Here is a 14,727-nt window from a genome sequence, read left to right as displayed (position 1 = left end):
GGTGAACACCACCCCCCTTACGCAAACTGGCTCCGGTGTAAAACCCCCACCCTGGGAAGGACACGCACACAGGGGACAATGTCACACTTGCCCTGTCCCAGGGGAGGTCTCTGTCCCTGTCTCTCCCTTGTTCTCCCTCATTTTTTACTTTCTTTCCATCCCTCTCTACCTCACATTTACTGTTCAATAAAATCCACTTTGGATTGTGTCTTGTTAGCACATTCATTGGGGCAGAGGCATCTCTCTAACAATTTTATTAACCAGACTGCAATATTATTTGGCACAGTGAGTTCAGGGCACTGCTGTCTGACCCCAAGTGACTTTGACTACAGCCTGGTTCCCTCCTCTGTGGAGGTTCTGCCTCTTTCTGGAGGAACTCTTGGATGCAGCTTCCTCTGAGTGACTTTTGGGAGAACTTATGAGGAAAATGGCAGTTGTGGGTGGCCATTGTAAAGAAAATATTTTGTTTTCCTTCTTTGAAAAGTCTGTTAAAATCACTGGAGGAAAGGGACTAAATGATATCAGTGAGACAGACAAGGATCATTCACCACACAGTGAGGATCACAAGGCTACTAAAGTCCTACAAGGAGCCCAGCTCAAGTACCTAAATTCCCAAATAACTCCTGAATTCACAGGCTTGGGGGGAGAATCATTATTTTCTTGGTCCCTGTCACTGACCTTTGTGACAGCTACACAGACCTTTCCCTTCCTTTTAATAATCTGTATTGGGCCAAATTTCCATGCTTCTTTTTTTAGAACCTGCCAGCATCTGAGCTGGAGCTGTGCTGGAACTGATGAAATTTGGAATTGCCACAGAATTGCTTCTGTTGTTGGTCTATTAATGTTTGGGATTTGTTTGCATTTCCATCACGAGTGACTTGTGGGAAGAGCAAATCTTCCTCAAGGCATTTTATGTAGGGTTAAGTTTGATTTCTGCCGAGTTTGTTTTGTCCAGTGCCCAGGGGATGCTCAAGGGGTCTCTGGTTTTGGTTTGGCCCTAATTTTCTTCTGATTTGTCTTTATCACTTAAAAACACCTGAAAAAATGACTAAAAAGAGTATTGATCAGAGATGTCAAATGTCCCACCATTTAAGAGGTATTTGAGGTGGAATTTATGGTTTGGGAATGTATTCTGGAGGATTTGTGGGTTCTTGGGGGATATATGGGAGTATTCTCCATATCTTTGCACACCAAAAGCCAAGGTGGATTGCTCTGTCACCTCAAAATTACTCAATCCCACCTCAAAATGGCTGGTTCCCATCTCAGTCCCATGCAAAAATTAGTCGATTCCTCAGCCTCCAGGGTTAGATGGGGTTGGAAGGAGACTGAGAGTAGTAAAATCCAATTTTGAGGCTGTGGGATCAGGATTGTGTGGGGCTGGGTGGGTGTGATTTATTTTGATAATTAATAAAACTATCAGAATTATTGATTTCTGTCCCATTCATTTTCTGTCAGTTCTGGTTTGCTTTTCAGAGTGCCGCCTTCTCAGCTGATTTTGTTTGTGACCTCCTGTCCCAGACTGAAAAGCAAGATGTGTTCTATTTCCCATCAGTTTGGCAGTTGTCCTGTGTTAAGTGGGCAGTTTTTCCTTATCTCTTCCACAATCAATTCTCCCTCAGGGGAGACATCTGCTGATAATGGGCTATTGAATGTCACTGCATGACTGATAAGAACTATAACATCCCATAGTGAGATGTTCTGCCCAGATGGAGGAGCCAAGCATTCCTACCTGCATCTAGTCTTGAGATTCTGGCCCACCAACACAGCTTTTTCTGGGCTGGATTTCTCAGAGGAACAGCTGCCTCTTCCTCTTCAGAAGAAGACACCCTTTTCTACAGGATCACTTCTCCAATAGAACCACACCTGACACTCCAGGAGGAGTGCAGCCACCATTCCAATTGGACTGTGGCCAACACCCTGTCCAACAGGGTGTCAGGTTGTATTCTGGCTCTCTCAGTGTTGTTTTGGTTCATATTTTAATTTTCTTCCCTAATAAAGAGCTGTTATTCCTGCTCCCATATTTTTACGTGAGAGCCCCCCTTAATTTCAAATTTATAACAATTCAGAAAGAAAGAATCTACATTTTTCCATTTCAGGAGAGGCTCCCGCCTTCCTTAGCAGACACGTGTCATTCCAACACAAAACATCTCCTTTTTCTCTTGCCTCTCTTTGCCTGCTCTGTTTCTCTCCCAGTGTCTCCCTTGACCCAGGGCAGCTCCCACCAAAGGCCCTGCCCTGATTTAATTCCCAATCCATGAGCTACGACAACCATGGGTGAAGTTATGAAGGCTGGCAGTGAAATGTCCCTGTAGGATCCTGCTGCACTTGGCTTTTGGCTCTTCCATAAGAGCTTTACCTTCAAGGGCAGGAACATCTTTTCCTGGCTGGGAACTGGAATTCCAGCCCCTGGGAGTGTGTGCCACGGATCCCAGAGGGGCATTCCCGAGGCTCCCAGGGTGCTGCTCCTGCCGTGCCTCCCAAGGAGCTGTGCAGGGCAGGGGACAAGGTGCAGCAGCTGTGTTGGTGCTGCAGTGCCACAACGGCCCCTGGTTCCAGGAGTTTCCACACTGCCAACAGCGGTTCCTGGGATCCATGATGCCCTGCTGTGTCCCCATGGATATTTGGTGTCATGAAGTTCTTCAGTGTCACAATGGCCACCTCGCTCCATGAGCTTCTGCAGTGTCCAAATGGCCTCCTTGGATGGGCAGTGCCACCATGGACCATTGGCTCCTTGCAGCCCCGCTGGGTCACCATGGACTCCTTGGTTCCATGAGGTTCTGGGGGTGTCTCCATGGTCTCCTTGGATCCACAGTGTCACAATGGACCACTGGATCCACGTGGCCCTGCGGTGTCACCATGACCCCTTGGTTCCATGGGACCCCAGGGTCACAATTGACTCCTTGCTTCCACGTCACCCCCTCAGTGCCAAAATGACCTCTTCCTTCCATGGGGGACACAAAAGATTTATAGAAACATTGAGCAAATCCTGCTTAACACACCTGGGAACACCTGTTTGCATTCCAGAGGGAGGTTAAAGGTGAGGATGGCACCAGCAGCTTCCATCTGAAACAGAGATCCAGGGAAAGGAGTGGGACAGAGAATTCAACTGGGAGACTCAGAGAATTCTGCTTCCAGAGATCATTTCTGGTCACACTGTTCCTTGTAGAAACGTGACACCATTCCAGGCAGCCTGTACTGAGCAGGTGGTTCCTGACTGGGGTTTGTTGTTTAGAAAACCTGCTCAGGCTTTTCCATTCTTTCCTTCCCAAGAGGAAAACTTCTCCTGGGCCTGTGTGCAGGCAGAGCCCTGAGGAGAGCAGGTGGGACACGGTGCAATGGGCTGGGACATGGAGCTGCAGAGCTCAGGGACAAGGTACTGCTGCAGGGCACAGGGATGTCAGTGCCAGGTGGGTGATGTCAGACATGGTGAGGCTGGGGGTGAGGAGCAGCTTGTCCAAACAGGGTCAGCCCTCAGGGGACTCATTCTTCTACATGCCCAGACCTCCTAAGGAGAACTTCAGCGTCAAGATCACCTGGGGAATGCTTCTATCAGCTCTTCTCTGAACTGGAAAATAAGAGAATACTCACTTGATTAAAGAAAAAAAGGTCATGAGGTGCACTTGGAAATCTTCCTCCTTACAAGAACTCCAAACTGACTACAATCAGCTACACAAGTCCTGGAGAGCTGAAAACAATTTAATGAAGACAAAGCACCCATGAGGGCTTTCTGTATTTTGATGATCCCCACGGTTGATTTGGGACTGAGTCCAGAACCCTCAGGCACTGAGAGAAGGCTGAAGAAGCTGCTCAAGAAGTCAGAAGCAAAACTCCAAGTCCCTTGGAGCATCCCTGGGCCCCAATGGGGGCAGGGACTGCCAAAGGCTCCCCAGGGACTGGTGAGAGCAGATCCTTGAGGCCAGGATTGCAGGGAGCCCAAGGCTCAGAGCAGGGAACTGCAATGCTGAGCAAGGCCTGGGCTGGCTGGGGGAAGCAGAAAGGCCAAGCCCTGAGCCCAGCCTGGCACAGCAGGGCCTGTCCCTCACGGGTGGCTCGGGGCTGTTTGTGGGGCAGGGGGATGTGAGGGGCAGCAAGGACAAATGTCACAAACCTGTGTGACACTCCAGATCCTCATGGAACCAAGGGGCCAGGGTGACACTGTGCTGCCTCATGGAATCAAGGAGACCATTGTGAACTCGGTGACCCCAAGGAACCAAGGGTCCATGGTGACCTTGTGCAGCCCGCAGTGTCACAGAGGAGCCGCTGTGACACAGCGAGGGCACACGGAGCCCAGGGGCCATTGTGACACATCAGGGCTTTGTGGAACCACGAAGCCATTGTGACATTGCAAGGCCTCATGGAAGCACGGGGCCATTGTGACACTGCAGAAGCAAGGGGAACATTGTGACACTCCAGGGCCTGATGGAGCCAAGGAGACCATTGTGACACTGTGGGGTCCATGAAACCAAGTTGTGGGAATCCAGGGCTTCCCTCTGGCTGCCCTGGCAGGTCTGGGACCCTGGCAGGGGTCAGGAACCCCCCTGTACAGAGCCCCGAGAGACACTGTCTGTGATCTCTGTCCATGGAGAGGAGTTTTCAATCTTACAGGATGAATTACAAGCTTTGAGCGTTTGATAAGAGTAATAATTAAGTGTGACACGGGTGCAAAAGTAAAATTTTAGATTTCTAGATTAGGGGTTCAGAGGGGACAAGATGGAGGAATTGGGTGTGTCTTGTCCTTTTCCTCCTTCTTCATGCCCTCCATGTCTCACTGTAGTGTTGGCATTTTTCTATTGGTTTAGGCTGGGAACACACTGTTCAACGTAGATGATAGATATTGGCACATTATTGTAAATATAGTACACGTAGTTTCTGGTATATAATGTTTGTACCATCCCACTGAGGGCAGAGCCCCGCACACTGCCCTGCAGGACAGAGCTGCGGCAGGGCAGCAGAACATGTTATAGATAAGCAAGAATAAACAACCTTGAACACAGCACAGACGAATTATGGCTTCTTCTTTGGCAACGGGGCAGAAAGACAGAGAATTTCTACAATCTCGGAATCACCAATACCCACAGATTCCGACACCAAGGGAACATGGAACAGATCTGGCTGGCTGGGCCTCCTGGGGACCACCTGACCACCTTGGCATGTTGAGGGCTGCTTCTCATCTGCCCCTGAAGCACTGGGGCTCTGGGCTTTCCTTCCCATGGGAGAGAACTGTCCTTCTCTTCCAGGGAAACAGGGCCAAAACTGGAATTTCTTCTCCAAATTTCCTTATGTAAAAGGATTGTTCCCAGATGAAATCTGCCAGGAGAAACAGCTCTGGCTTCCTTGACCACCCAAGGGTCACCTCTTATCTGCCTTTGAAACACTGGGACCGTGTGCTTTTCTTTCTTATGAGAAAAAAACCATCCATCTCCACCAGGCACCCATGGCCAAAACTGAGGATCTGCCTCCAGAATTCCCTATATCCAAGGATAGCTCCCAGACAGAAGCTGCCAGGAGTGACAAGTCTGGCTGGCCTTGGCTTCCTGAGGGCTGGCATTCATGTGCCTCTGAAACACCGGGGCTCTGTTCTTTTCTTCCTAATGTAAATAATTCTTCCTATCCAGGAACCCACAGCCAAAATTGAGATTCCACCTCCAAAATGCCCTGTGTCCAAGGATAGCCCCTAGACGAAAGGTGTCAGGAGAGACAGGTCTGGCTGGCTCGGCCTAAGGGTGCCCACCTCTCATCTTCTTCCAGAACACTTGGACTTGCACTTCTCTTTCCTATAGGAAAAAATCATTCATCCTGTCATGGCCAAAACTGGGATTCCACCTCCAAAACTCCCTACATCCAAGGATTAATGCTTTGAGAAATATTTTTTGTTGATTTAATACCTATTAAACCTTTTCCCAAAGTTTCTCTTATCTTCTATGTTGCCAGAAAGGATGTTTTATTGTTTTGAGCTCCTGAGAATCTCTTGTTGGTATTTCTCCAGTGCATCCAATTCAGAGGACACAAATAATTGTAATTCCTCATAAATGTCTCCTTGAGAGAGTTGTTTGGGGGATGGGGGTCAGGGCTTGTGTGTCCTGCTGGGCACAGCCCAGGCAGGGCTTTCACAGCCCCATCCCACACTCCATTTCCCAGCTGGAGCCGCTGGTGCCTCTGAGTTCTGCTGTCCCAGCCCCAGGGACGCTCTCCTTGTCTGCCCATTCCCCCAGGGTCTCTGGGCAGGGATGGCCTCAGTGGGGGCTGCTGACATCCTCAGCAACTTGGAGGCTGCTGCTGAATTTTACTGCTCCAGAGGCTTCTTCAGCCTTCAGCTCCTCAGTGCAGGAATTCAGTGCCCCAGGGCTCATTAACATTCAGAACACCTTAACAAGCCAAGCCCTGGGAATCATTTAAGTTTTCAAATCTCTTGTGGTTGATTACACTATATTTAAAAGGACAGTGAGAAAAGATTTCTTCAGGTCCTGTTTAGTTTTTTTTACTCCTAATAAATTGATGTATGAAATCTCCAGTTGATACTGAATCCAAGTGCCTCCTCATGCAGTTTGAATAGATATGAAAATCAAGACCCTTTATGGCTGACAATCCATCGGACTCTGTCCCTGCCCCCACCCCACCATTTCCCCCATCCAAGCCCTGGCACTCAGAGCAGCCTTGTGCAAATCTGAGCTCCCTCCAGCCCAGGCTGCACCTGCAGGTTTCAGCTCCTTGGCTCCATCTCCCACCTGCTTTCCTTGGAGAAGGATCTGCCCCAAACACAGAGGGACACTTCCCTGGTGTTGTCCAGATGCCGGAGAGACGGGAGCTCCACAGTAACATCTTGATGGTGCTGGAGTGCCCAGAGTGGTCTCAGGACCTGCACCATTTTATTCGGGCAAGGGGGTTCCTGTCCGAGGAGGAGGCGCGGGGGCTGCTCCGCAGGTGCTGGAGGCCGTGCGGCGCTGCACCAGCTGCGGGGTCCTGCACAGGGACATCAAACCAGGGAACATCCTGCTCGACCTGGCCACTGGCCAGGCTAAATTGATTGACTTTGGCTGTGGCACCTACCTGCAGGACACAGCCCACGCTCACTTTGCAGGTGAGCCCACGCAGGGCTGTGCTCCCAGTCCCGGCATCTCAAGGCGCAACATCTCACAGCCCAAGCTGGGTGTGCCAGCAGGGATTCTCCCTTTTGCTGCCAGACACAAGACTGAGTCTTCAGTCGAGTTGCTTTTGAGCAGGTGTGGGTGGGGAGCCAGCTTCCAGCCCTGCTGGCAGCCTTTGCCCATCACTCTGGGCAGGACTGGGGCCGGGCGGGGGCAGCCAACCCGACAAAAACACCCGTGAGTGGGTGTTGGGAAGGGTAGATAAATATGATTAAGAACCACAATAGTACAGCAAGGATCAATATAATCCCCCCTACTGGCTGGACAATAACCCTCACCTACAGAGGGGTCCAAATGGACTGTTCCATCTCACCCCCCAGAATGTATGGTTCACCCCACACCTGTAACCCTCCCCTGAACCATCAGGTGTCTGTGACCCCATTGGCCCAGGTCCTGTTCCAGCCCACCTTGAACCCCCCTGATAAGGGGTCTCCGAGGGGCCGGACGCCCTCTTGGATCTTCCCTTCTCCTCCTGGAACTTCCTCCGGGAGTCCCTGCTCCCCTCTTTGTCTCTCCCCTCCCCCATCACCTTAGGCCCAGCCACGTGCTGTGTCTGGCAGCTCGAGGCAGGGCCTCTCTCCATCCCGAATAAACCTCATCCCCCAAGAGCAACCAACAGAGATCTCTCGCATATATTCACCCAAATCCGTCCGTGGGACCCCATCTAACATCTTAACAAGTGGGGGTAGCAGAGAGCAGGGCCAGAACCAGTGCACCAGCCGGTTTGGTGTGCAGGTGAGAAAGGGCTTTGACTGCTGCACTCTCCTTGCTTGCCTTGTGTCACGATCCACTTGTAGCGGGTGTCGTGATGGTTCATTAGCTGATCCCAAAGTGCAAAAGACAAACAGCAGGGGACTATCAGTTTAATCACAACAGATGCACCTTTATTAGGGGCCTGAACAATAAATGCCATAGTGGGGCCAGAAAAGAAATAAGAAGGATAGAGAGGGAGAGAGAGGAGAGGGGGATGGGAATAGCTGCCAACACAGGCCAGATCCTCACTGGTCCGGACCATGGGGATCCGTCTTGTTGTGCTGGGAAGAGTCTGCAAAGTCCTGCCCAGCCCAGGGGTCCAGTTATAGTCCACAGAGGGAAAGGGGGGAACATGCAGAGCAATGAGAGTCTGTTGAAATTGCTGTGGGGGGAACAGGCAAATCTACTGAAAATCATCCAGGCTGAACAAATACAATGAAGAATAAGTCCACTGAAGCTCCTGGAGAAGAACAAGTCATGTCATTCTCCCGCCACTCTCTGTGGTCGGGGTCTCAGTCTCAGTCCTTGGGGAGAGGGTTCTCAATCTCTGTCTGTCACGGTGGTAAGGAGGCAGGTGAGGGGTCTGCAGTGAGAGACCACCAGGGTCACCCCAACAGTTCATTCGGCTTGAAAGTGGAGAGTGAAGCAGGAATTGCAGCAGGCCGCCCTGTGCTGGGTCCATGCTGGGTCATTTCCAAGTCCTTGTCAACTCCTTGCCAAGTCCTTGCCGGGCCTCGTTGGGAACAGCTGGCATGACAGTGCAGTGGCTCCACCTGCACTGTTGCCTCTTCCAAGCCAGAACTGCAGTGGGGGGCGGGGGGGGGGGAGGGGGCTGGGGGGACTTTCCTTCTCGTGGCAATTGGCAGACAAATGAGTGAGGGTCTTCAGATGGCCTCTTACACCAGGAGAGGTTGGTGGACAGGAAAATCCACAGCCAGGATCAACCTGGGCACTTCAGCAGTGATTTGGGCGCTTTGTGAGGGGTACCCTGGATGGGGAGATCATACCCAGGGTGGGAACTGGGACAGACTTAGATTCAGCTTTAGATCTCTTTGTTTAATTTCTTTATTTTTACCCTAATTCTAGGTGTTTTGATGGGATAAATATGGAAATTATTCAGGTAGGAAAAGATCTCCGAGATCATTCATTGTTGCTTGATGCCATAAGAAGAAAAAATGACACAGCAGGTGAGATATTTTTGTGCTGTGAAGTCAAAGAAACAGCTCTTCCCAATTAATTTTCAGTGGTGATCAGAGTCCCGATGGATGTTCCTGCCGTGTTCATCCAGATGTCTATGGGGATCCAGGAGGATGTGGAGACCACCAGCCAGGTGTCTTCTCAGCAGGGATCACAGGGAATGTGGGTCATCAGGGTTCTGACCAACATGGGTCCTCCCATGGGGGATGGAGTTGGAGCAGGACACGAAGCTCTTCCTGCAGTCGGGGCATTCACAGGGCTTCCCTTACCGGTGCCTCCGTTGGTGTTTGGTCAAGTGAGAGCTCCTGGAGAAGCTCTTCCCACACTGAGGACACTCGTAGGGCCTCTCCCCAGTGTGGATCCGCCAGTGCAGGAGGAGATTTGATCTGGCCTGAAACCTCTTCTTACACTCGGGACATTCATAGGGCCTCTCCCCAGTGTGGATCATTTGGTGGGTGATCAGTTGGGACCTTCGGCTGAAGCCCTTCCCACATTCCCCACATTTGTATGGCCGTTCCCCAGTGTGGATCATCTGGTGGTGGATCAGGTTGGATCTCTGGCTGAAGCTCTTCCCACATTCCCCACACTCATAGGGTCTCTCCCCAGTGTGAATCCTCTGGTGGCGGATCAGGTTGGATCTCTGGCTGAAGCTCATCCCACATTTCACACACTCATAGGGCCTCTCCCCAGTGTGGATGCACCGGTGGGTGATGAGGGTGGAGTTTTCCTTGAAGCCCTTCCCGCAGTCGGGGCAGCGGAAGGGCCTCTCATCCGTGTGAATCCGCTGGTGCCGGAGGAGATTTGAGCTGGTCTGAAACCTCTTCTGACACTCGGGACACTCATAGGGCCTCTCCCTGGTGTGGATGCGTTGGTGGGTGACAAGGGCAGAGCTGCAGCTGAAGCCCTTCCCACACTCCCCACACTCGTAGGGCCATTCCCCAGTGTGGATCATCTGATGCCTGATCAGGTGGGAGCTCTTCCTGAAGCCCTTCCCACACTCCAAGCACTTGTAGGGCTTCTCCCCATTCTGAAGCTTCTCAGGGACCACCAGCTCCAAGCTCTGGCTGAAGCTCTGCCCACCTTCCTGGCACAGGCTGGGTCTTTTCTCCTCAGAGCACCCTGGGCTGGGTTTGCAGCCCCTCCTCCTCTGGGATCTCCAGGGCTTTTCCTCCCTGTTGGATTCCTGTGCTGTGGAGCCGCTCAAAACAGCCTCTTCCACGAGGTTCTGCCATGGGGATTTGTCCTCCCTAGTCTCCATCCTCAGCTCCTGCTCTGGGGTAGGAAGGACAAGGAGAGGATGGGATTTGCCTCCGTGCCACAGGGAAGGGTAAGGAGATCCCCCCAGTGCGTCCCCGGCAGGAGGGCACCGGCAGCGGGGCTGTCCTGCAGCCGGGGGCCGTGCTGGGCTGGGAGATGGAGCAGGAGAGAGGGGGAAAGGGACACTGACTTCCTCCTCACCTGCCTGGATGTCCTGGGACATCTTCTTCTTCCTCACAGCCTCCCAGGGGCTGGGAATGGGAAATCCTGGTTTGGGAAAAAACAAGGGATGAGTATGCTGAGTTTGAGGGTCCCTCTGTCCCAGTCCATCCCGAGAAGTCCCTGGCCACCTGGGCTCCATGAAAACCTCCCAAGCACCGAGATCCAGCCCTGAAAAAGCCTCCCAGGAGTTCCCCGTCCCTGCTGCCTCCCCTTTGCTGTTCGGGGCTCCCCCCTGTCCCAGCTGCTGGGGTCACGCTTAGATTGGGGGTCCCCTTCTCCTCGCTGCCCGCCCTCCCCAGGCTGCCGGGAGTCCCGGCAATCCCAAAAGCTCCCCCCTCCTGGCTCTCCCCATTTAGGGTGCTGGGCTGCCACGATCCGCTGGTACAAGTGGGGGTCCTGATGTTTCATTTTACCCATCTCAGAGTGCAAAGGACACACAGCAGGGGGACTTTCCGTATCAGTCAAAGCCAATGCACCTTTTATTGATGCCCTCAGAAGATGGGATAGAAGGGTTAGGAAGGAGATGAAGGATAGAGAGACAGAGAAGGTGGGTGAAGGGAAATAGCTACCAACAGAGAGACGAAATCCTCGTGGTCCAGCCAACAGATCTGTATTGTCACATCGGGGAGAATCTCAAAGTCTTTGGTTAACTCAGGGGTCTTTTATAGTTGAGGGAGCAGGTACAGGGCAGTGGAGAATAAGCTGAGAACAAGCGCAGACAGTGCAGTTCACAACTGGACAAACCAGTCCCGGCAGCGAGCAGGACCCATTGTTTCAGGACTCCTTGCCATGGGAAACCAGTCTTGGTCCAGCGATCACACCTGAGGGAACACTTGGCAGACATCCCGCTTCCGTCAGGCCAGCGCCCTGTGTTAGAATTTTAAGGGTCTCAGTCTCAGCCCGTGGGAGGGAGCCTCAATCTCCGTTCTGACGGTGGTCATGAGGCAGATGAGGGATCTTCCATGGGGGATCATCAAAGCTGAGAGGTGGGGAAATTAACCCCTCATTAACCCTGTTGTGGTGAGTGGGGATCGTGCAGCAGGTGAAGTGTACAGAGCACGCCGCTCCTTGCCAGGCCCTGCCAGGAGCCGTGCAGCGTGGCAGCACAGCAAACACACCTGCAAACAATCACCTGGCGAGAATCCACCTCAACCAGGCCAGAACTGCACTCAGGGTCTGCAGGGTCTGAGTCTCTGTCCTTGCCATGGTCCTAAAAGCATCCAAAGAGCATCAAAATCCACTCTAAATCCACATGGTTTGGCCTAAAATCAGCCAAATGGGGTTAAAAGTAACTAAAGGGGTCTAAAATCCAACCAAAGGTGCCTAAACCTGCCCCAAATGTTTTAAGACCCAGAAGAAATGTCTTAAAATCACCCTTAAATCTCTCAAATACACCTAAAATCCACCCTGAAAGTACCTGGTTTGGCCTAAAATCACCCAATAGTACCTAAAATCACCCAAAAGTGCCTGAAAACAACACAAGAAGATCTAATATCACCCTAAAAAGGCTTGGTTCCACCTAAAATTGCCCAAAGAAGCAAAAATACACCCAAAAGGGCCCAAAATCACCAAAAAAAGGGACCTAAAATCACCCACACAGGATTAAGATTCACCCAAATGAACCTAAAATCATCCAAAGGGATCTGAAATCCCCCCTAAACCCCATCAGATCCGGCCTAAAATCAGCCAAAGGGGCCGAAAATCCACCTGAAAAGGCTCGGAATTCCCACAAGGGATCTGAAAGCCGCCCTAAACCTGCCCAGTTTGGCCCAAAATCCCCCAAGGGGCCGAGCCCGAGGCCGAGCCCGGGATCGCTCCGGGATCGCTCCGGGACCTCCGCGTTCGCTCCGGGGAGTTTTGGCCGCGACCGGGAGGGACCAGGGAGGGCTCGGGGCATTTGGGGCTTTTTTGGCTTTGGGGATTGTGTTGGGAGTTATGGGGAACTGTTGGGGTTTTTGGAGAGAATTACTGGGTTTGGGAGGAGTTGGGGAATTTTGGGGGTTTTGTGGATATTGAGGGGTTTGGATTTTCAGGGGTTTTATTGGTGCTTTCTGAGGGGGTGTATTAATTGAAGACTTTTGTGTTTTCTTGTGAATTTTGGAAGATTTTACTGGGATTTTGTGAGATTCTCTGGAATTTTGGGGGTTTTACTGGAATTTTTGGGGGATTTGGGGTTTATTTGAATTCTGGTGGTATTTAGTGAGATTCTCTGGGGATCTGGTTTTATTTCAGATTCTTTGGGGTTTTTTGTGGATTTTTGGTGGGATGTTGTGGGATTTTTTTGGGTGTTGCCAGGATTTCTTTGGCTCTTGGGAGGATTTTGTGGGGCTTCTTGTGGTTTTAGGGTCATTTTTGGGGTTGATTTGTGGGGTTTAACTGGGATTTGCTGGGCTTTTACTGGGATTCTAGGGTGTTCCAATGATATTTTGTGAGATTTAATTGGGATTTCATGGTTTTATTGGGACTTTCAGGGGTTTAAACGAGACTTTGGTACCTCTCAGCCATTCCCGACCCCTGGGAACAACTCCAAAACACCCACAGACCACCTGAGGCCCCCCAAAATTCCACTAAAAAACCCCAAAATCCCCTAAAAATCCCAATAAAACCCTCCGAAACCGCAGAGAATCCCACAAAATCCCAGTGAAACCCACCAAAATTCAAAAAATTTCCCAAATCTTTCAATAAATACTCCCCAAAATACCCACTCCAAAACGCCAATAAAATCCAAAACCCGATAATTCTCCACAAAAATCCAATCATTCCCCCTAAACCCCCAACAAAATCCCCCAAAGCCCAAAAAACGCCACCAAAATCCCACAAAAATCCCCCCGGAGCCCCGCAGACTCACTGGGGGCTGTCCTGGGTCAGGGGGTGCCGGCCGGTGGAACAGGAGCCACTTCAGGGGCCTTTGGAGCTTTTTGGGGAGGGGGCCCCAAGGGAGAGCCCCCAAAAATGGGGGAGGGGTTACTGTTCCCCCTCCTCCCAAAACCTTCAGATCCCGGTTCAGGATGTGCCTGGGACCCCCTGAGACCCCCAAATCTCCCCAGAATTCCCTCCAGGAACCCCAACCCCCCCCACAGCCCCCCCAGGGTTGGCCCAGGACCCCCTGAGAGCCCCCAGACCCCAGTCGAGCTCAGCCCAGGATGTCCCCTGAGACTCCCCCAGACTCTTCCCAAGACCCCACTCAGGACCCTTCCAGGACCCTCCAGACCCCTCCCCAAAACCAACCCGGGACGCCGCAGCCCCTCCCCGGATCTCCCCAGGACCTCTCCCAAAAACCCCCAACCCCCGCCCCCCAAGACCCTCTCCCAGAACCCTTCCAGACCCCCCAAAGCCCCTCCCCAAAACCTCCAAAAACTCCTAGGACGCTCCCAGGACCCCCCAAACCGCTCTCCAAACTCCCCCTCAGGACCCCCCCAGACCCCTCCCGAAACTCCCCCGGATCCCTCCCCAAAGGCCCCGATCCCCCCAGGACCCCTCCCCAGCCCCCCCAGCCCCCCAGCCCCAGCCCCTGTGCGGACCCCCTCCCCAGCGGTGCCGCCCCAGCAGCTCCCGCAGCTCCGCCTCTCCCCGCGCCTTCCCCGCTCTGGGCAGCGCCGCCCGCAGGGCCCGCCCGAGCCCGCTCCCGGCTCCCTCTGATTGGCTGCAGCGGCGCGGGGAGGCGGGCGCTGCTGAGGGGAGCCGCGCGGTGATTGGGTGATTTGGCACGGGGCGCGCCGCGATTGGCTGGGGAGCCCGGGCGCGCGGCGGAGGCGGGAAGCTGTGAGGGGAGCGCGGCTGAGGAGGAGCTGAGGTGGGGCCGGGGAAACTGGGGGGGTTTGGGGCAGGTCTGGGGGAAATTGGGGATTTTGGGGGGGATTGACGGGAAATAGGGCGGTGTGCGGTGGGTTTGGGGGCAATGCGGAGGTCTGAAGGGGCTTTGGTGGGTCTGAGGGGGTTTAGGGAGCTTTGGGGGGAGCTTGAGAGGGTCTGGAGCGTCCTCAGGTGGTTATGGGGGATCTCAGGAGAATTGGGGGGGATCTGAGGGGATTTTGGGGGGTTGTGAGAGGAACTGGGGGGTTCTGAGGGGATCTGGGGGTTCAGAGGATGGTGCGGGCCAATTTTTGGGATTCTGAGGGGATTTCATAGGGTTTGGGGTGGATTGAGGGGTCTG

At 52.7% G+C, this 14,727-nt stretch overlaps 1 protein-coding gene across 1 annotated transcript in view; it reads right to left on the bottom strand.

The window, feature by feature from the left end:
- Positions 1–13,579, bottom strand: part of LOC115492522 (uncharacterized) — a 152,864-nt gene extending 139,285 nt beyond the window's left edge. The window contains exons 1-5 of the mRNA XM_072921465.1: positions 13,423–13,579; positions 11,693–11,784; positions 11,144–11,441; positions 10,554–10,619; positions 9,420–10,367 (exon numbers count right to left, since the gene is read on the bottom strand). Coding sequence (XP_072777566.1) covers positions 9,420–10,367; positions 10,554–10,575 — 970 coding nt within the window. The 5' untranslated portion in view covers positions 10,576–10,619; positions 11,144–11,441; positions 11,693–11,784; positions 13,423–13,579. The remainder of the gene's footprint in view (positions 1–9,419; positions 10,368–10,553; positions 10,620–11,143; positions 11,442–11,692; positions 11,785–13,422) is intronic.
- Positions 13,580–14,727: the final 1,148 nt, after the last annotated feature.

Source organism: Taeniopygia guttata, chromosome 37 (assembly GCF_048771995.1).
Source record: "Taeniopygia guttata chromosome 37, bTaeGut7.mat, whole genome shotgun sequence".
Lineage (NCBI taxonomy): Eukaryota > Metazoa > Chordata > Aves > Passeriformes > Estrildidae > Taeniopygia > Taeniopygia guttata.
The sequence above is the reverse complement of the archived record's forward strand: the minus strand, read 5'-3'. Positions and strand labels throughout refer to the sequence as shown.